At 46.9% G+C, this 14,640-nt stretch overlaps 1 protein-coding gene across 1 annotated transcript in view; it reads left to right on the forward strand.

Annotated features, from left to right (window-relative positions):
• The window catches only part of retreg2 (reticulophagy regulator family member 2), a 105,622-nt gene that overhangs the window by 40,606 nt on the left and 50,376 nt on the right, over nucleotides 1-14,640 (forward strand). Inside the window, exons 2-3 of the mRNA XM_080199649.1 lie at nucleotides 292-398; nucleotides 801-828. Coding sequence (XP_080055775.1) covers nucleotides 292-398; nucleotides 801-828 — 135 coding nt within the window. The remainder of the gene's footprint in view (nucleotides 1-291; nucleotides 399-800; nucleotides 829-14,640) is intronic.

Genomic DNA, 14,640 nt, shown 5'->3' on the forward strand with positions numbered 1-14,640 from the left:
CAACAAGTCAGCGGTGCATAGCAAACATAAGTAGTGGGAACCTGGAATGGGATAGTTTCCCGCAGAGCGCACACTAACAATGGACCAGATGGCTTCTTCTATGTTTCTAATTAACTATCTGCCAAACGCCTGGTGAATGAGGTTGTGATCTGATTAAATGGAGGGGAGGGGGAGGTGAGGGTGAGCAAGTTGATGGGGGTGGGTAATCCGGTAGGAGAGCTCGACTGCAGTTACTGTGAGTATGTGTGTGCGTGAATTGATTCTCTCAAATTAATTTTCCCCCATACTTAGGCTATTTTCGTCCACTTCACTGCGTCCAATCTTCTTGATCAGCTTGTCGCTGCTGGCCATCGTATTCCTAGACCATTGGAAGAACGAATTGTTACCCCACGTCATGGGTAAGCTGAGTCTTATTCTGCACACTCAGTGCCTGATGTACACTGGCCTGCAGGCCTCATGAGTACCTTTCTTCTCCTCCCTCACTCCATGCCTCAGAACACCGTCCCTCTGAGTTCCTGATGTACACCACCTACCCATTTGCCTGAAGTCCCCTCCTTTCTGGGCCTCCCCAGGTTGATATCTGAAACTGAGCCCCTGTCCTCTTGTTTCCAGCCTATTTATTTCTTTGATACCAGGTGCTGCCTCTACTGAAACACAGCAATTATCTTAAAGTGGGATCTTAAAATTTTTTTCAATTAATCACAAGTAGTCTTACATTAACACTGCAATGAAGTTACTATGAAAATTCCCAATTATAATTGGTGTGTGCAGAGTGTGATGTTTTCCCTTTTCTCTTGCAGTCCAGCGCCCCATGGATGAAGGCGAGAGGTACGTATTCATCAGTTGCACCAGGCTCAATCATTTTTCCATGTTAAACACCTCGAATATCCCTCCTGTGGGATGTTTGAGGTGAGAAACGCCATTAGTGTCCCAGCTGAGTACACCTGCAGGAGATGCACCTTGAAGACAGTGTTAGGGAACTGGATGAACTTCAGGATCATTCGGGAGGCAGAGACCGTTATAGATAAAAGCTACAGGGAGTTAGTTACTCCTAGAAATGAAGACACTTAGGTACTGTTAGAACATAGAACATTACAGCACAGTACAGGCCCTTCGGCCCTCAATGTTGCGCTGACCACTGGAACCAATCTAATGACCCTCTAACCTAAACTACTCCAATGTTATCCATATGCCTATCCACTGACCATTTGAACGCCCTTAAAGTTGGCGAGTCCACAACTGCTGCGGGTAGGGTATTCCACGACCTTACAACCCTCTGAGTAAAGAACCTACCTCTGACATCTGTCCTATAATTACCACCCCTTAATTTAGAGCTATGTTAACACCCGTCATCAAAGAGGAAATAGCGAGGCATCTTGAGAAGAATTGTTTGATCGAGCAGATGCAGCATGGATTCGTTTAGGGGAAGTCGTGTCTGATGAATTTATTGGAATTCTATGAGGACGTGTCTAGTGCAGTGGATGGAGGGGAACCGGTGGATGTGGTGTTTTTCGATTTTCAGAAGGCATTTGATAAGGTGCCGCACAAAAGGTTGTTACAGAAGGTTAGGGGGCATGGAGTTGGGGGTAAGGTGTTAGCGTGGATAGGGGATTGGCTGTCAAATAGGAGGCAGAGAGTGGGGTCAATGGGTGCTATTCGGATTGGCGGTTGGTGACTAGTGGAGTGCCCCAGGGATCGGTGCTGGGGCCTCAGCTATTTACCATTTATATAGATGATCTGAAGGAGGGAGCCGAGTGTAAGGTGTCGAAATTTGCTGATGACACAAAGATTAGTGGAACAGCAAATTGTGCAGAGGGTGTAGAAAGTCTGCAGAGGGATCTGGATAGGCTGAGCGAGTGGGCGAGGACCTGGCAGATGGAATACAATGTTGGCAAGTGTGAGGTTATCCACTTTGGCAGGAATAATAGTCGGAAGGACTACTACTTACAGGGTGAAAAGCTGCAGCATGCTATGGTGCAGAGGGACCTGGGGGTTCTTGTGCATGAGTCACAAAAACCCAGCCTACAGGTGCAGCCGGTGGTCAGGAAGGCAAATGGGATGCTGGCCTTCATAGCGAGGTGTTAGCGATGGAAAGATGGTAGGAGTGGAGGGCCTGAATGACATTATTGTTACTAGAGAGGCAGTGCTCGACAGACTGGAGGGACTGATTGTGGACAAGTCCCCAGGACTGGATGGAATGCATCCAAGGGTTCTGAAAGAAATGGCGGAGGTGATAGTGGATGCCTTGATGATTATTTTCCAAACCTCGCTGGATTCCGGGGAAGTGCTGGAAGATTGGAAAACGGCTAATGTTATGCCATTGTTTAAGAAGGGTGACAGGCAAAAGGCAGGGAATTACAGGCCGGTTAGTTTAACGTCTGTTGTAGGTAAAATGCTTGAATCCGTGATCAAGGAGAAAATAGCGAGGCATCTTGAGGAGAATTGTTTGATAGAGCAGACGCAGCACGGTTTCGTTAAGGGGAAGTCGTGTCTGACAAATTTATTGGAATTCTATGAGGATGTGTCTAGGGCGGTGGATAGAGGATAGCCGGTGGATGTGGTGTTTCTTGATTTTCAGAAGGCATTTGATAAGGTGCCGCACAAGAGGCATGGAGTTGGGGGTAGGGTGTTAGCGTGGATAGAGGATTGGCTGTCAAATAGGAGGCAGAGAGTGGGGGTCAATGGGTGCTATTCGGATTGGCGGTTGGTGACTAGTGGAGTGCCCCAGGGATCGGTGCTGGGGCCTCAGCTATTTACCATTTATATAGATGATCTGGAGGAGGGAACCGAGTGTATGGTGTCGAAATTTACTGATGACACCAAGTTTGGTGGAACGGCAAATTGTGCGGAGGGTGTGGAAAGTCTGCAGAAGGATCTATCTAGATGGGCTGGGCGAATGGGCCAGGAACTGGCAAATGGAATTTAATGTTGGCAAGTGTGAGGTTGTCCACTTTGGTAGGAATAATGGTAGGAAGGACTATTACTTACATGGCGAAAAACTGCAGCATGCTACAGTGCAGAGGGACCTCGGGGTCCTTGTGCATGAGTCGCAAAAACCCAGCTTGCAGGTGCAGCAGGTGGTCAGGAAGGCGAATGGGATGCTGGCCTTCATAGCGAGGGGGATTGAATATAAAAGTAGGGAGGTCTTGCTGTAACTGTACAGGGCACTGGTGAGGCCGCAGCTGGAGTATTGTGTGTAGTTTTGGTCGCCGCACTTGCACAAGGATATTTTGGCCTTGGAGGGAGTGCAGGGGAGGTTTACTAGGCTGATACCGGAGTTGAGGGGGTTGAACTATGAGGAGAGGCTGAATAAACTAGGCTTGTACTCATTAGGGTTTAGAAGAATGAGGGGAGATCTCATTGAGACATATAAGATGATGAATGGGATGGATAGGATAGAGGTGGAGAGGCTCTTCCCGCTCAAAGGACAGTAGGACTAGAGGGCACAGCCTCAAGACAAGGGGGGGCGCGGTTTAGAACGGAGTTGAGGAGGAACTTCTTCACTCAAAGGGTGGTGAATCTCTGGAATTCTCTGCCCGTTGAGGTGGTGGAGGCTGCCTCGCTAAATATATTTAAGACGCGGGTAGATAGGTTTTTGATAGGCAGGGGGATTAAGGGTTATGGGGAGAAGGCAAGAAAGTGGAACTGAGCCACGACAGATCAGCCATGATCTTATTGAATGGCGGGGCAGGCTCGTAGGGCTAGATGGCCTACTCCTGCTCCTATTTCTTATGTTCTTATGTTCTCAAGGGGTAAGAAGTAGTCAGTGTAGCGATCCCCTGTGGCTGTTCTTCTGTATAACAAGTGTACTGTTTTGGATACAGTTGGCGGGGGTGACTTACCAGGGCTAAGCCATAGGGTACAGGTCTCTGGCATAGATTCTGTCTCTATTGCTCAGAAGCGAAGGAGCGAGAGGATTAGAGCACAAGTCATTGGGTACTCCAAAGTTAAGGGCACAGGAGATTCTGTGGGAACGAGAGAGATTCGCGGTTGGTGTGTTGCCTCCCAGGTGCCGGGGTACTTGATGTCTCGGATCCTGCTTTCGGGATCCTTAAGGGAGAGGGGGACCAGCCCCAAGTCGTGGTCCACATAGGCACCAAAAACATAGGTAGGAAAAGGGATGGGGATGTAAGGCAGACATTCAGGGAGCTAGGGTGGAAGCTTAGAGCTAAAACAAACAGAGTTGTTATCTCTGGTTTGTTACCTGTGCCACGTGCTAGCGAGGCGAGAAATGGGGAGAGAGAGCAGTTGAACATGTGGCTGCAGGGATGGTGCAGGAGGGGGGGATTCAGATACCTGGATAACTGGGGCTCATTCTGGGACCTCTACAAATGGGATGGTTTACACCTAAACCAGAGGGGTACCAATATCCTGGGGGGGGAATTTGCTAATGCTCTTCGAGAGGGTTTAAACTAATTAAGCAGGGGGATAGGAACCTGAACTGTAGCTCCAGTGTACAGGAGGTTGAGAGTAGCGAGGTCATGAATCGGGTTTCAAGGTCACAGGAGTGTACCGGCAGGCAGGAAGGTGGTTTGAGGTGCATCTACTTCAACACCAGGAGCATCCAGAATAAGGTGGGTGAACATGCAGCACGGGTTGGTACCTAGGACTTCGATGTTGTGGCCATTTCAGAGACATGGGTAAAGCAGGGACAGGAATGGTTAGAACATAGAACATTACAGCGCAGAACAGGCCCTTCGGCCCACGATGTTGCACCGACCAGTTAAAAAACAATGACCCACTAACCTAAACCAATCCCTTTTCGTCCATAAACCTATCCACGGATCTCTTAAACGCCCCCAAACTAGGCGCATTTACAACCGCAGCAGGCAGGGCATTCCAATCCCTCACCACCCTCTGGGTAAAGAACCTACCCCAACATCCGTCCTATATCTACCACCCCTTAATTTAAAGCCATGCCCCCTCGTGCTAGCTTTCTCCATCCGAGGAAAAAGGCTATCACTGTCCACCCTATCTAAACCTCTAATCATCTTATATGTTTCAATAAGATCCCCTCTTAGCCACCTTCTTTCCAGCGAAACCAACCCCAAATCCCTCAGTCTCTCCTCATAGGACCTCCCCTCCATACCAGGCAACATCCTGGTAAACCTCCTCTGCACCCTCTCCAATGCCTCCACATCCTTCCTGTAATGTGGGGACCAGAACTGCACACAGTACTCCAAGTGTGGCCGCACCAGAGTTGTGTACAGTTGCAACATGACGCTGCGACTCCTAAATTCAATCCCCCTACCAATAAACGCCAAGACACTGTGTATGCCTTCTTAACAACCCTATCTACTTGATTCCCAACTTTCAGGGATCTATGTACACATAAACCTAGATCCCTCTGTTCATCCACACTATTCAAAGTCCTCCCGTTAGCCCTATACTCAACACATCTGTTATTCCTACCAAAGTGGATTACCTCACACTTCTCCGCATTAAACTCCATCCGCCACCTCTCGGCCCAGCTCTGCAACCTGTCCAAGTCTTCCTGCAAACTATGACACCCTTCCTCACAATCTACCACACCTCCGACTTTGGTGTCATCAGCAAATTTACTAATCCACCCAACTATACCCTCATCCAGATCATTAATAAAAATTACAAACAGCAGTGGCCCCAAAACAGATCCCTGAGGCACACCACTCGTAACCGAACTCCATGACGAATATTTACCATCAACCACCACCCTCTGTCTCCTATCTGCTAGCCAATTCCTGATCCAATTTCCTAGATTACCCTCAATCCCATACATCTGCATTTTCTGCAGAAGCCCACCATGGTGAACCTTATCAAACGCCTTACTAAAATCCATATATACCACGTCAACTGCCTTACCCCCATCCACCTCTTTGGTCACTTTCTCAAAAAACTCAATAAGGTTAGTAAGGCACGACCTACCCGCTACAAAACCATGCTGACTATCTCCAATCAATTCATTACTCTCCAAATAACTATAAATCCTATCCCTAATAATTTTTTCTAAAACCTTACCCACAACAGAAGTGAGACTCACCGGTCTATAATTCCCGGGGAAGTCTCTGTTCCCCTTCTTAAACAATGGGACAACATTCGCTAACCTCCAATCTTCCGGTACTATACCAGAGGCCAACGACGACCTGAAGATCAGAGCCAGAGGCTCTGCAATCACTTCTCTTGCCTCCCAGAGAATCCTAGGGTAAATCCCATCCGGACCAGGGGACTTATCTATTTTCAAACCCTCAAGAATATCCAACACATCCTCCTTATCAACTGTAATACTGTCTATTCTACTCCCCTGCAACCCAGTGTCCTCCTCAGCTATATTCTTGTCCCCCTGCGTGAACACCGAAGAGAAATATTGGTTCAATGCCTCTCCAATCTCTTTTGGTTCCACACATAACTTCCCTCTGCTGTCTATAACTGGCCCTAATCTTGCCCTAACCAACCTTCTGTTTTTGACATACCTATAGAACGCCTTAGGATTCTCCTTAATCCTATCAGCCAAAGTCTTCTCATGTCCTCTTTTAGCCCTTCTTAACTCACTCTTCAACTCCCTTCTAGCCAATCTAAAGTTTTCTAGTGCACTACCCGAGCCCTCAAGTCTCATCCAAACATAAGCCTCCTTTTTCTTTTTAACCAACGAATCAACTTTTTTAGTGCACCACGGTTCCCTAGCCCTACCAATTCCTCCTTGCCTGACAGGGACATACCTATCACGGACTCGCAGTAGCTGCTCATTGAAAAAACTCCACATTTCGGACGTTCCCAGTCCCTGTAATCTCCTAGTCCAACCTATGCTTCCTAATTCTCTCCTAATGGCCTCATAATTACCCTTCCCCCAGCTAAAACTACTGGCCCGAGGTTCATGCCTATCCCTTTCCATCACTAAGGTGAACGTAACCGAATTGTGGTCACTATCACCAAAATGCATACCAACTTCCAAGTCTAGCACCTGGTCTGGCTCATTTCCCAGCACCAAATCCAATATAGCCTCACCTCTAGTTGGCCTATCTACATACTGACTCAAAAAACCCTCCTGCACGCTTTGTACAAAAACTGACCCCTCTAACGAGCTAGAGCTATAGCAATTCCAATCAATATTAGTGAAGTTAAAGTCCCCCATAACAATTACCCTATTACTTTCACTCCTAACCAGGATCGTCTCTGCAATCCTTTCCTCAACCTCTCTAGAACTTTTAGGAGGTCTATAAAAGACTCCCAACAGGGTGACCTCTCCTCTCCTATTTCTAATCTCCGCCCATACTACCTCAACAGACAAGTCCTCATCAAACTTCCTCTCTGACACTGTGATACAGTCCTTGACCAATAATGCTACCCCTCCCCCCCTTCTACCTCCTTCTCTACTCCGACTAAAGCATTTGAACCCCGGGACCTGCAACAACCATTCCTGACCCTGCTCTATCCATGTCTCTGAAATGGCCACAACATCAAAGTCCCAGGTACTGATCCACGCTGCAAGTTCATCCACTTTATTGCGAATACTCCTCGCATTAAAGTATACGCATTTCAAACCCTGTTCCGCCCCACCCCCACAATGCCGTGCGTTGCAGTCCCCATCTATGCCCCCCTCACTTTCACCCCTTCTACTCAGGATCCCACCCCCCCCTCCGAATCAGTTTAAACCTCCCTGCATAGCCTTAGCAAATTTACCCCCCAGGATATTGGTTCCCCTCTGATTCAGGTGTAGACCATCACTCTTATAGAGGGCCCACCTTCCCCAGAACGAGCCCCAATTGCTCAAGAACCTGAACCCCTCCCTCCTGCACCATCCCCTCAGCCACGAGTTCAAACTTTCCCTCTCTCTATTCTTGTTGCAAGTTCTGGGGTTTAGATGTTTCAGTAAGATCAGGGAAGGTGGTAAAATAGGGGGAGGTGTTCCATTGTTAGTCAAGGACAGTATTGTGGTGGCAGAAAGGATGTTTGATGAGGACTCGTCTACTGAGGTAGTATGGGCTGAGATTAGAAACAGGAAAGGAGAGGTCACCCTGCTGGGAGTTCTCTATAGGCCTCCGAAAAATTCCAGAGATGTAGAGGAAAGGATTGCAAAGATCATTCTGTTTAGGAGCGAAAGTAACAGGGTAGTTGTTATGGGGGATTTTAACCTTATAAATATTAACTGGAAACACTGTAGTTCAAGTACTTTAGATGGGTCAGTTTTTGTCCAATGTGTGCAGGAGGGTTTCCTGACACAGTATGTAGATAGGCCAACAAAGGTGAGGCCAAATTAGATTTGGTACTGGGCAATGAACCAGGCCAGGTGTTAGATTTGGAGGTAGGTGAACACTTTGGTGATAGTGACCACAATTTGGCTACGTTTACTTTAACGATGGGAAGGGATAGGTATATACCACAGGGCAAGAGTTATAGCTGGAGTAAAGGAAATTATGATGTTGAATCTCTTGTGAAGAGGAAGAAGGAGACTTATGTAAAGATGAGATGTGAAAGCTCAGTTAGGGCACTTGAGAGTTAGAAGTTAGCCAAGAAGAACCTAAAGAGAGAGCTAAGAAGAGCCAGGAGGGGACATGAGAAGTCTTTGGCAGGTAGGATCATGGAAAATCCTAAAGCTTTATAAAAGTATAGAACAGTACAGGCCCTTCAGCCCTCGATGTTGTGCCAAGCTATGTCCAAACCCAAGATCAAGCTATCCCACTCCCTATCGTTCTGGTGTGCTCCCTGTGCCTATCCAATAACTGCTTGAAAGTTCCTAAAGTGTCCGACTCCACAATCACAGCAGGCAGTGCATTCCACACCCCAACCACACTCATGTCAGTAACATGAATAAAAGAACGACTAGGGTAAGATTAGGGACAGTCAAGGACAGTAGTGGGAACTTGTGTGTGGAGTCCGAAGAGATAGGAGAGGCGTTAAATGAATATTTTTCGTCAGTCTTCACACAGAAAAAAGGCAGTGCTGTCGAGGAGAATACTGAGATACAGGCTATTAGACTAGACAGGATTGAGGTTCATATGGAGGAGATGTTAGCAATTCTGGAAAGTGTGAAAATAGATAAGTGCCCTGGGCCGGATGGGTTTATCCTAGGATTCTCTGGGAAGCTAGGGAGGAGATTGCAGAGCCTTTGGCTTTGATCTGTATGTCGTCATTGGCTACAGGTATACTGGAATACTGGAGGATAGCAAATGTTGTCCCATTGTTCAAGAAGGGGAGTAGAGACAACACTGGTAATTATAGACCAGTGAGCCTTACTTCTGTTGTGGGCAAAGTTTTGGAAAGGATTATAAGAGATAGGATTTATAATAATCTCGAGAGGAATAATTTGATTAGGGATAGCCAACACGGTTTTGTGAAGGGTAGGTTGTGCCTCACAAACCTTATTGAGTTCTTTGAGAAGGCGACCAAAGAGGTGGGTGAGGGTAAAGCAGTTGATGTGGTGTATATGGATTTTAGTAAAGCCTTTGATAAGGTTCTCCACAGTAAGCTATTGCAAAAAAATACAGAGGCATGGGATTGAGAGTGATTTCGCGGTTTGGATCAGAAATTGGCGAGCTGTAAGAAGGCAGACGGTGGTGGTTGGTGGAAAAGGTTCATCCTGGAGTTCAGTTACTAATGGTGTATCACGAGAATCTGTTTTGGGGCCACTGCTGTTTGTAATTTTTATAAATGACCTGGATGTGGGCGTAGAAGGATGGGTTAGTAAATTTGCAGGTGACACTAAAGTCGGTGGAGTTTTGGACAGTGCAGAAGGATGTTACAGAGGGACATAGATAAGCTGCAGAACTGGGCTAAGAGGTAGCAAATGGAATTTAATGCAGAAAAGTGTGAAATGATTCACTTTGGAAGGAGTAACAGGAATACAGAGTACTGGGCTAATGGTAAGATACTTGGTAGTGTGGATGAGCAGCGAGATCTTGGTGTACATGTGCATAGATCCCTGAAAATTGGTAACCAGGTTGACAGGGTTGTTAAGAAGGTGTACGATGTGTTAGCTTTTATCAGTAGAGGGATTGAATTTCAGAGCCATGAAGTCAATTTGCAGCTGGGCAAAACTCTGGTGTGGCCGCACTTGGAGTATTGTGTACAGTTCTGGTCGCCGCATTATTGGAAGGATGTGGAAGCATTGGAAAGGGTGCAGAGGAGATTTACCAGGATGTTGCCTGGTATAGCGGGAAGGTCTTATGAGGGAAGGCTGAGGGACTTGAGGCTGTTTTCGTTCGAGAGAAGAAGGTTAAGAGCTGATTTAATAGAGGCATATGAGATGATCAGAGGATTAGTTGGGTAGACAGTGAGAGCCTTGTTCCTTGGATGGAGATGGCTAGCACGAGGGGATATAGCTTTAAATTGAGGGGTGATAGATATAGGACAGATGTCAGAGGTAGGTTCTTTACTCAGAGTAGTAAGGGCATGGAATGCCCTGCCTGCAACAGTGGTGGACTCGCCAACATTAAGGGCATTTAAATGGTCGTTGGATAAACATATGGATGATGTTGGAATAGTGTAGGCTAGATGGGCTTTAGATTGTTGTGCCAACCTGTGAAACCATCGAGGGCTGAAGGGTCTGTACTGCGTTGTAATGTTCTATGTTCTAAATGTGAGTAAGCAAAGTGTCTGTATGTAGGAAAGGTTGAGTTGCTATCTTGGCCTCTGTACTGAGCCCCCACCCTCATAGCAGGAGAGGTTCAGGCTTCATTCCCAGACTATTTTGCATTAGCTTGCATTCCACTGTGGACTAGAATTGATACCAGTAACCTTTGGTAATGATCAGAGTGATAAGCTGGGGCAGAGAGTGCAGGAAGGAGGAGAATTGTTAATTTTCCTGAGATTGATGAAGCTGTGTTTGTTTCTTCATTGGGACTGACCTTTCGATCCTGTGAATAAAACTTTACACTGGCCATCCTGTGAAGGACTGATTCCTACTGCAGTAATTGGGAACTGTCAGAGATGTCTGTTATCCGGCAGTGCAAACAGAACAGGCTCTACTTCACCACAGGCAACTGGCAGCCTTAAACACCCCCCTCCAGGTATCCCATATGATGCCTTATTGACCTCTCCTGCTGCCTTCAGACATCTTTAGATATGGTCCCCAAGGTCCCTCTGGTCCTCTGTACTTCCTAGTGTCCTACCAATCAATGTGTATTTCCTTGTCTTGTTCGTCCTCCCAAAATGCACCACCTCACTGTTCTGCCCATACATATAGTCCTGTAATCTGCAGCTTTCCTCTGCACTATTTACCGCACCACCAACTTTTGTATCATTTGGGAATATACTGATCATACATTCATGTCTAGATCATTAATGTACACTACAAACAGCAAGGGACCCAGAACTGATCCCTGTGATACATCTCTGGACAAAAACAACCTTTGACCATCAGCCTCTGTATTCTGTCACTAAACCAATTTTGAATCCAAATTGTCCTGGATCCCTTGGGCTCTTACCTCCTTGATCAGTCTCCCATGCAGGACCTTGTCAAAAACCTTATTGAAGTCCATGTAGACTAGTCAATTGCACTGCCCTCGTCTATACACCCAGTCACATCGAAAATTCCAATCAGATTTATTAAACATGATCTCCCCCTGACAAAGTCATGCTGACGATCCTTGATATCCCTGCCTCTCCAAGTGGAGATTCTGTCCATCAGAATTTTTTCCAATAATTTCCCTACCACTAGAGGGGTGGCACAGTGGTTAGCACTGCTGCCTCACAGTGTCAAGGACCCGGATTTGATCCTCAGTTTGGGTCACTGTCTGTGTGGCATTTACACATGCTCTCCGTGTCTGCATGGGTTTCCACCAGGTGTTCTGGTTTCCTCCCACAGTTCAGCGATGTGTAGGTTAGGTCGATTGGCCGTGATAAATTGCCCCTGAGTGTCAGGAGGATTAATTAGGGTGAATGCATGGGGTTATGGGGATAAGGCCCGGGTGGGATTATGGTCGGTGCAGATTTAATAGGCCAAATGGTGGCCTCCTGCACTATAAGATTCTATGATCCACTTATGTTAGAATTGCTGTCCTTTTTTTGGGGTTTTTCCCTACTTCCCTTCCTTAATAATGGCAACATATTAGCTGCCCTCCAAGCCAGAGAGGATTTGAAAATTTGTGTCAGAGTTTCTGCAGTCTTTCTCCTACATCAGCCTATTGCAGTGCAGAAGAGGCGCTTTGGCCCATTGGGTCTGCACCAACATGTGAGAAACACCTTGCCACTTTATCCCATTTACCAGCACTTAGCCTGTAGTTTGAATGTTATGGCATGGAATGTGCTCATCCATCTACTTCTGTAGCATTTCATTTGGGCTGAAGGATTTATTTACTTTTAAGCCTGCTGAAACTGCTAACACCACCTCCATTCAATGCTAATCTGTGAATTTATATCTTCGTCCTCCACCATGCTTTCTGTACCTACAATGCCCTTCTCCACAGTGAACACAGATGCAAAATACTTGCTCAATACCTCACCTATGTCTTTCAGCTCCACACAAATTGCCACCTCGATCTCTCATTGGCCCTACTCATTGAATCACTACCGTACGGAAAGAGGCCACAAAAGGCTACTTAATAAAATGAGTGTGTGGTGTTCGGTGTGGTATATTAACATAGGTAGAGGATTGGATAACTGACAGCAGAGATGGAATAAGAGGGGCATTTTCAGGATGGCAGTCTGAAACAAGTGGAGTACCACAGGGATCAGTGCATGCTGATGTGATTATTTTCCCTTGTGGGAGAGTTTAGGACTGGAGAGCATAATCTGCGTAAGGGGTCATCCATTGAAGACAGATGAGGAGAAATTTCGTCTGAGGGCAGTGAATCTGTGGAATTCTTTCCTGTAGAGTGCTGTAGAGGTAGGGTTGTTAGGCTTGTTCAATGCTGAAATGGACAGAAGTTTAATCAGTAAGGGAATCAAGGTTATGTGGGAAAGCGGAGGATTAAAACCAAAAGAGAAAATGCTGGAAAATCTCAGCAGGTCTGGCAGCCTCTAAGAACATAAGAACACAAGAACATAAGAAATAGGAGCGGGAGTAGGTCATCTAGCCCCTCGAGCCTGCCCTGCCATTCAATAAGATCATGGCTGATCTGTCGTGTGTCAGTTCCACATTCCCGCCCTCTCCCCATAACCCTTAATCCCCTTGCCTATCAAAAACACATCAACCCGCGTCTTAAAAATATTTAGCGAGGCAGCCTCCACCACTTCAACGGGCAGAGAATTCCAGAGATTCACCACCCTTTGAGTGAAGAAGTTCCTCCTCAACTCCTTTCTAAACCGCCCCCCCTTTATCTTGAGGCTGTGCCCTCTAGTCCTACTGTCCTTTCTGAGCAGGAAGAGCCTCTCCACCTCTATCCTATCCATCCCATTCATCATCTTATATGTCTCAATGAGATCTCCCCTCATTCTTCTAAACTCTAACGAGTACAAACCTAGTTTATTCAGCCTCTCCTCATAGTTCAACCCCCTCAACTCCGGAATCAGCCTCGTAAACCTCCTCTGCGCTCCCTCCAAGGCCACAATATCCTTGCGTAAGTGCGGTGACCAACACTGCACACAGTACTCCAGCTGCGGCCTCACCAGTGCCCTATATAGCTGCAGCAAGACCTCCCTACTTTTATATTCAATCCCCCTCGCTATGAAGGCCAGCATCCCATTTGAACATAAGAACATAAGAAATAGGAGCAGGAGTAGGCCATCTAGCCCTTCGAGCCTGCCCCGCCATTCATTAAGATCATGGCTGATCTGTTGCTGCTCAGTTCCACTTTCCCGCCCTCTCCCCATAACCCTTAATCCCCTCTCTTATCAAAAACCCATCAACCCGCGTCTTAAAAATATTTAGCGAGGCAGCCTCCACCACTTCAACGGGCAGAGAATTCCAGAGATTCACCACCCTTTGAGTGAAGAAGTTCCTCCTCAACTCCGTTCTAAACCGCCCCCCTTTTATCTTGAGGCTGTGCCCCCTAGTCCTACTGTCTTTTTTGAGCGGGAAGAGTCTCTCCACCTCTATCCTATCCATCCCATTCATCATCTTATACGTCTCAATGAGATCTCCCCTCATTCTTCTAAACTCTAACGAGTACAAGCCCAGTTTATTCTGCCTTCCTGACCACCTGCTGCACCTGCAGGCTGGGTTTTTGCGACTCATGCACAAGGACCCCGAGGTCCCTCTGCACAGTCGCCTGCTGCAGTTTTTCGCCATGCAAGGAATAGTCCTTCCTACCATTATTCCTACCAAGGTGGACAACCTCACATTTGCCAACATTAAATTCCATTTGCCAGTTCCTGGCCCATTCGCCCAGCCTATCTAGATCCTTCTGCAGACTTTCCACACCCTCCGCACAATTTGCCGTTCCACCAATCTTGGTGTCATCAGCAAATTTCGACACCATACACTCGGTTCCCTCTTCCAGATCATCTATATAAATGGTAAATAGCTGAGGCCCCAGCACCGACCCCTGGGGCACTCCACTAGTCACCAACCGCCAATCTGAATAGCACCCATTGACCCCCACTCTCTGCCTCCTATTTGACAGCCAATCCTCTATCCATGCTAACACCCTACCCCCAACTCCATGCCCCCTGACCTTCTGTAATAACCTCTTGTGAGACACCTTGTCAAACGCCTTCTGAAAATCAAGAAAGACCACATCCACCGGCTCTCCTCTATGCACCGCCCTAGACACATCCTCATAGAAC

This window comes from Carcharhinus amblyrhynchos, chromosome 11, assembly GCF_965287045.1.
Source record: "Carcharhinus amblyrhynchos chromosome 11, sCarAmb.v2.hapA, whole genome shotgun sequence".
NCBI lineage: Eukaryota > Metazoa > Chordata > Chondrichthyes > Carcharhiniformes > Carcharhinidae > Carcharhinus > Carcharhinus amblyrhynchos.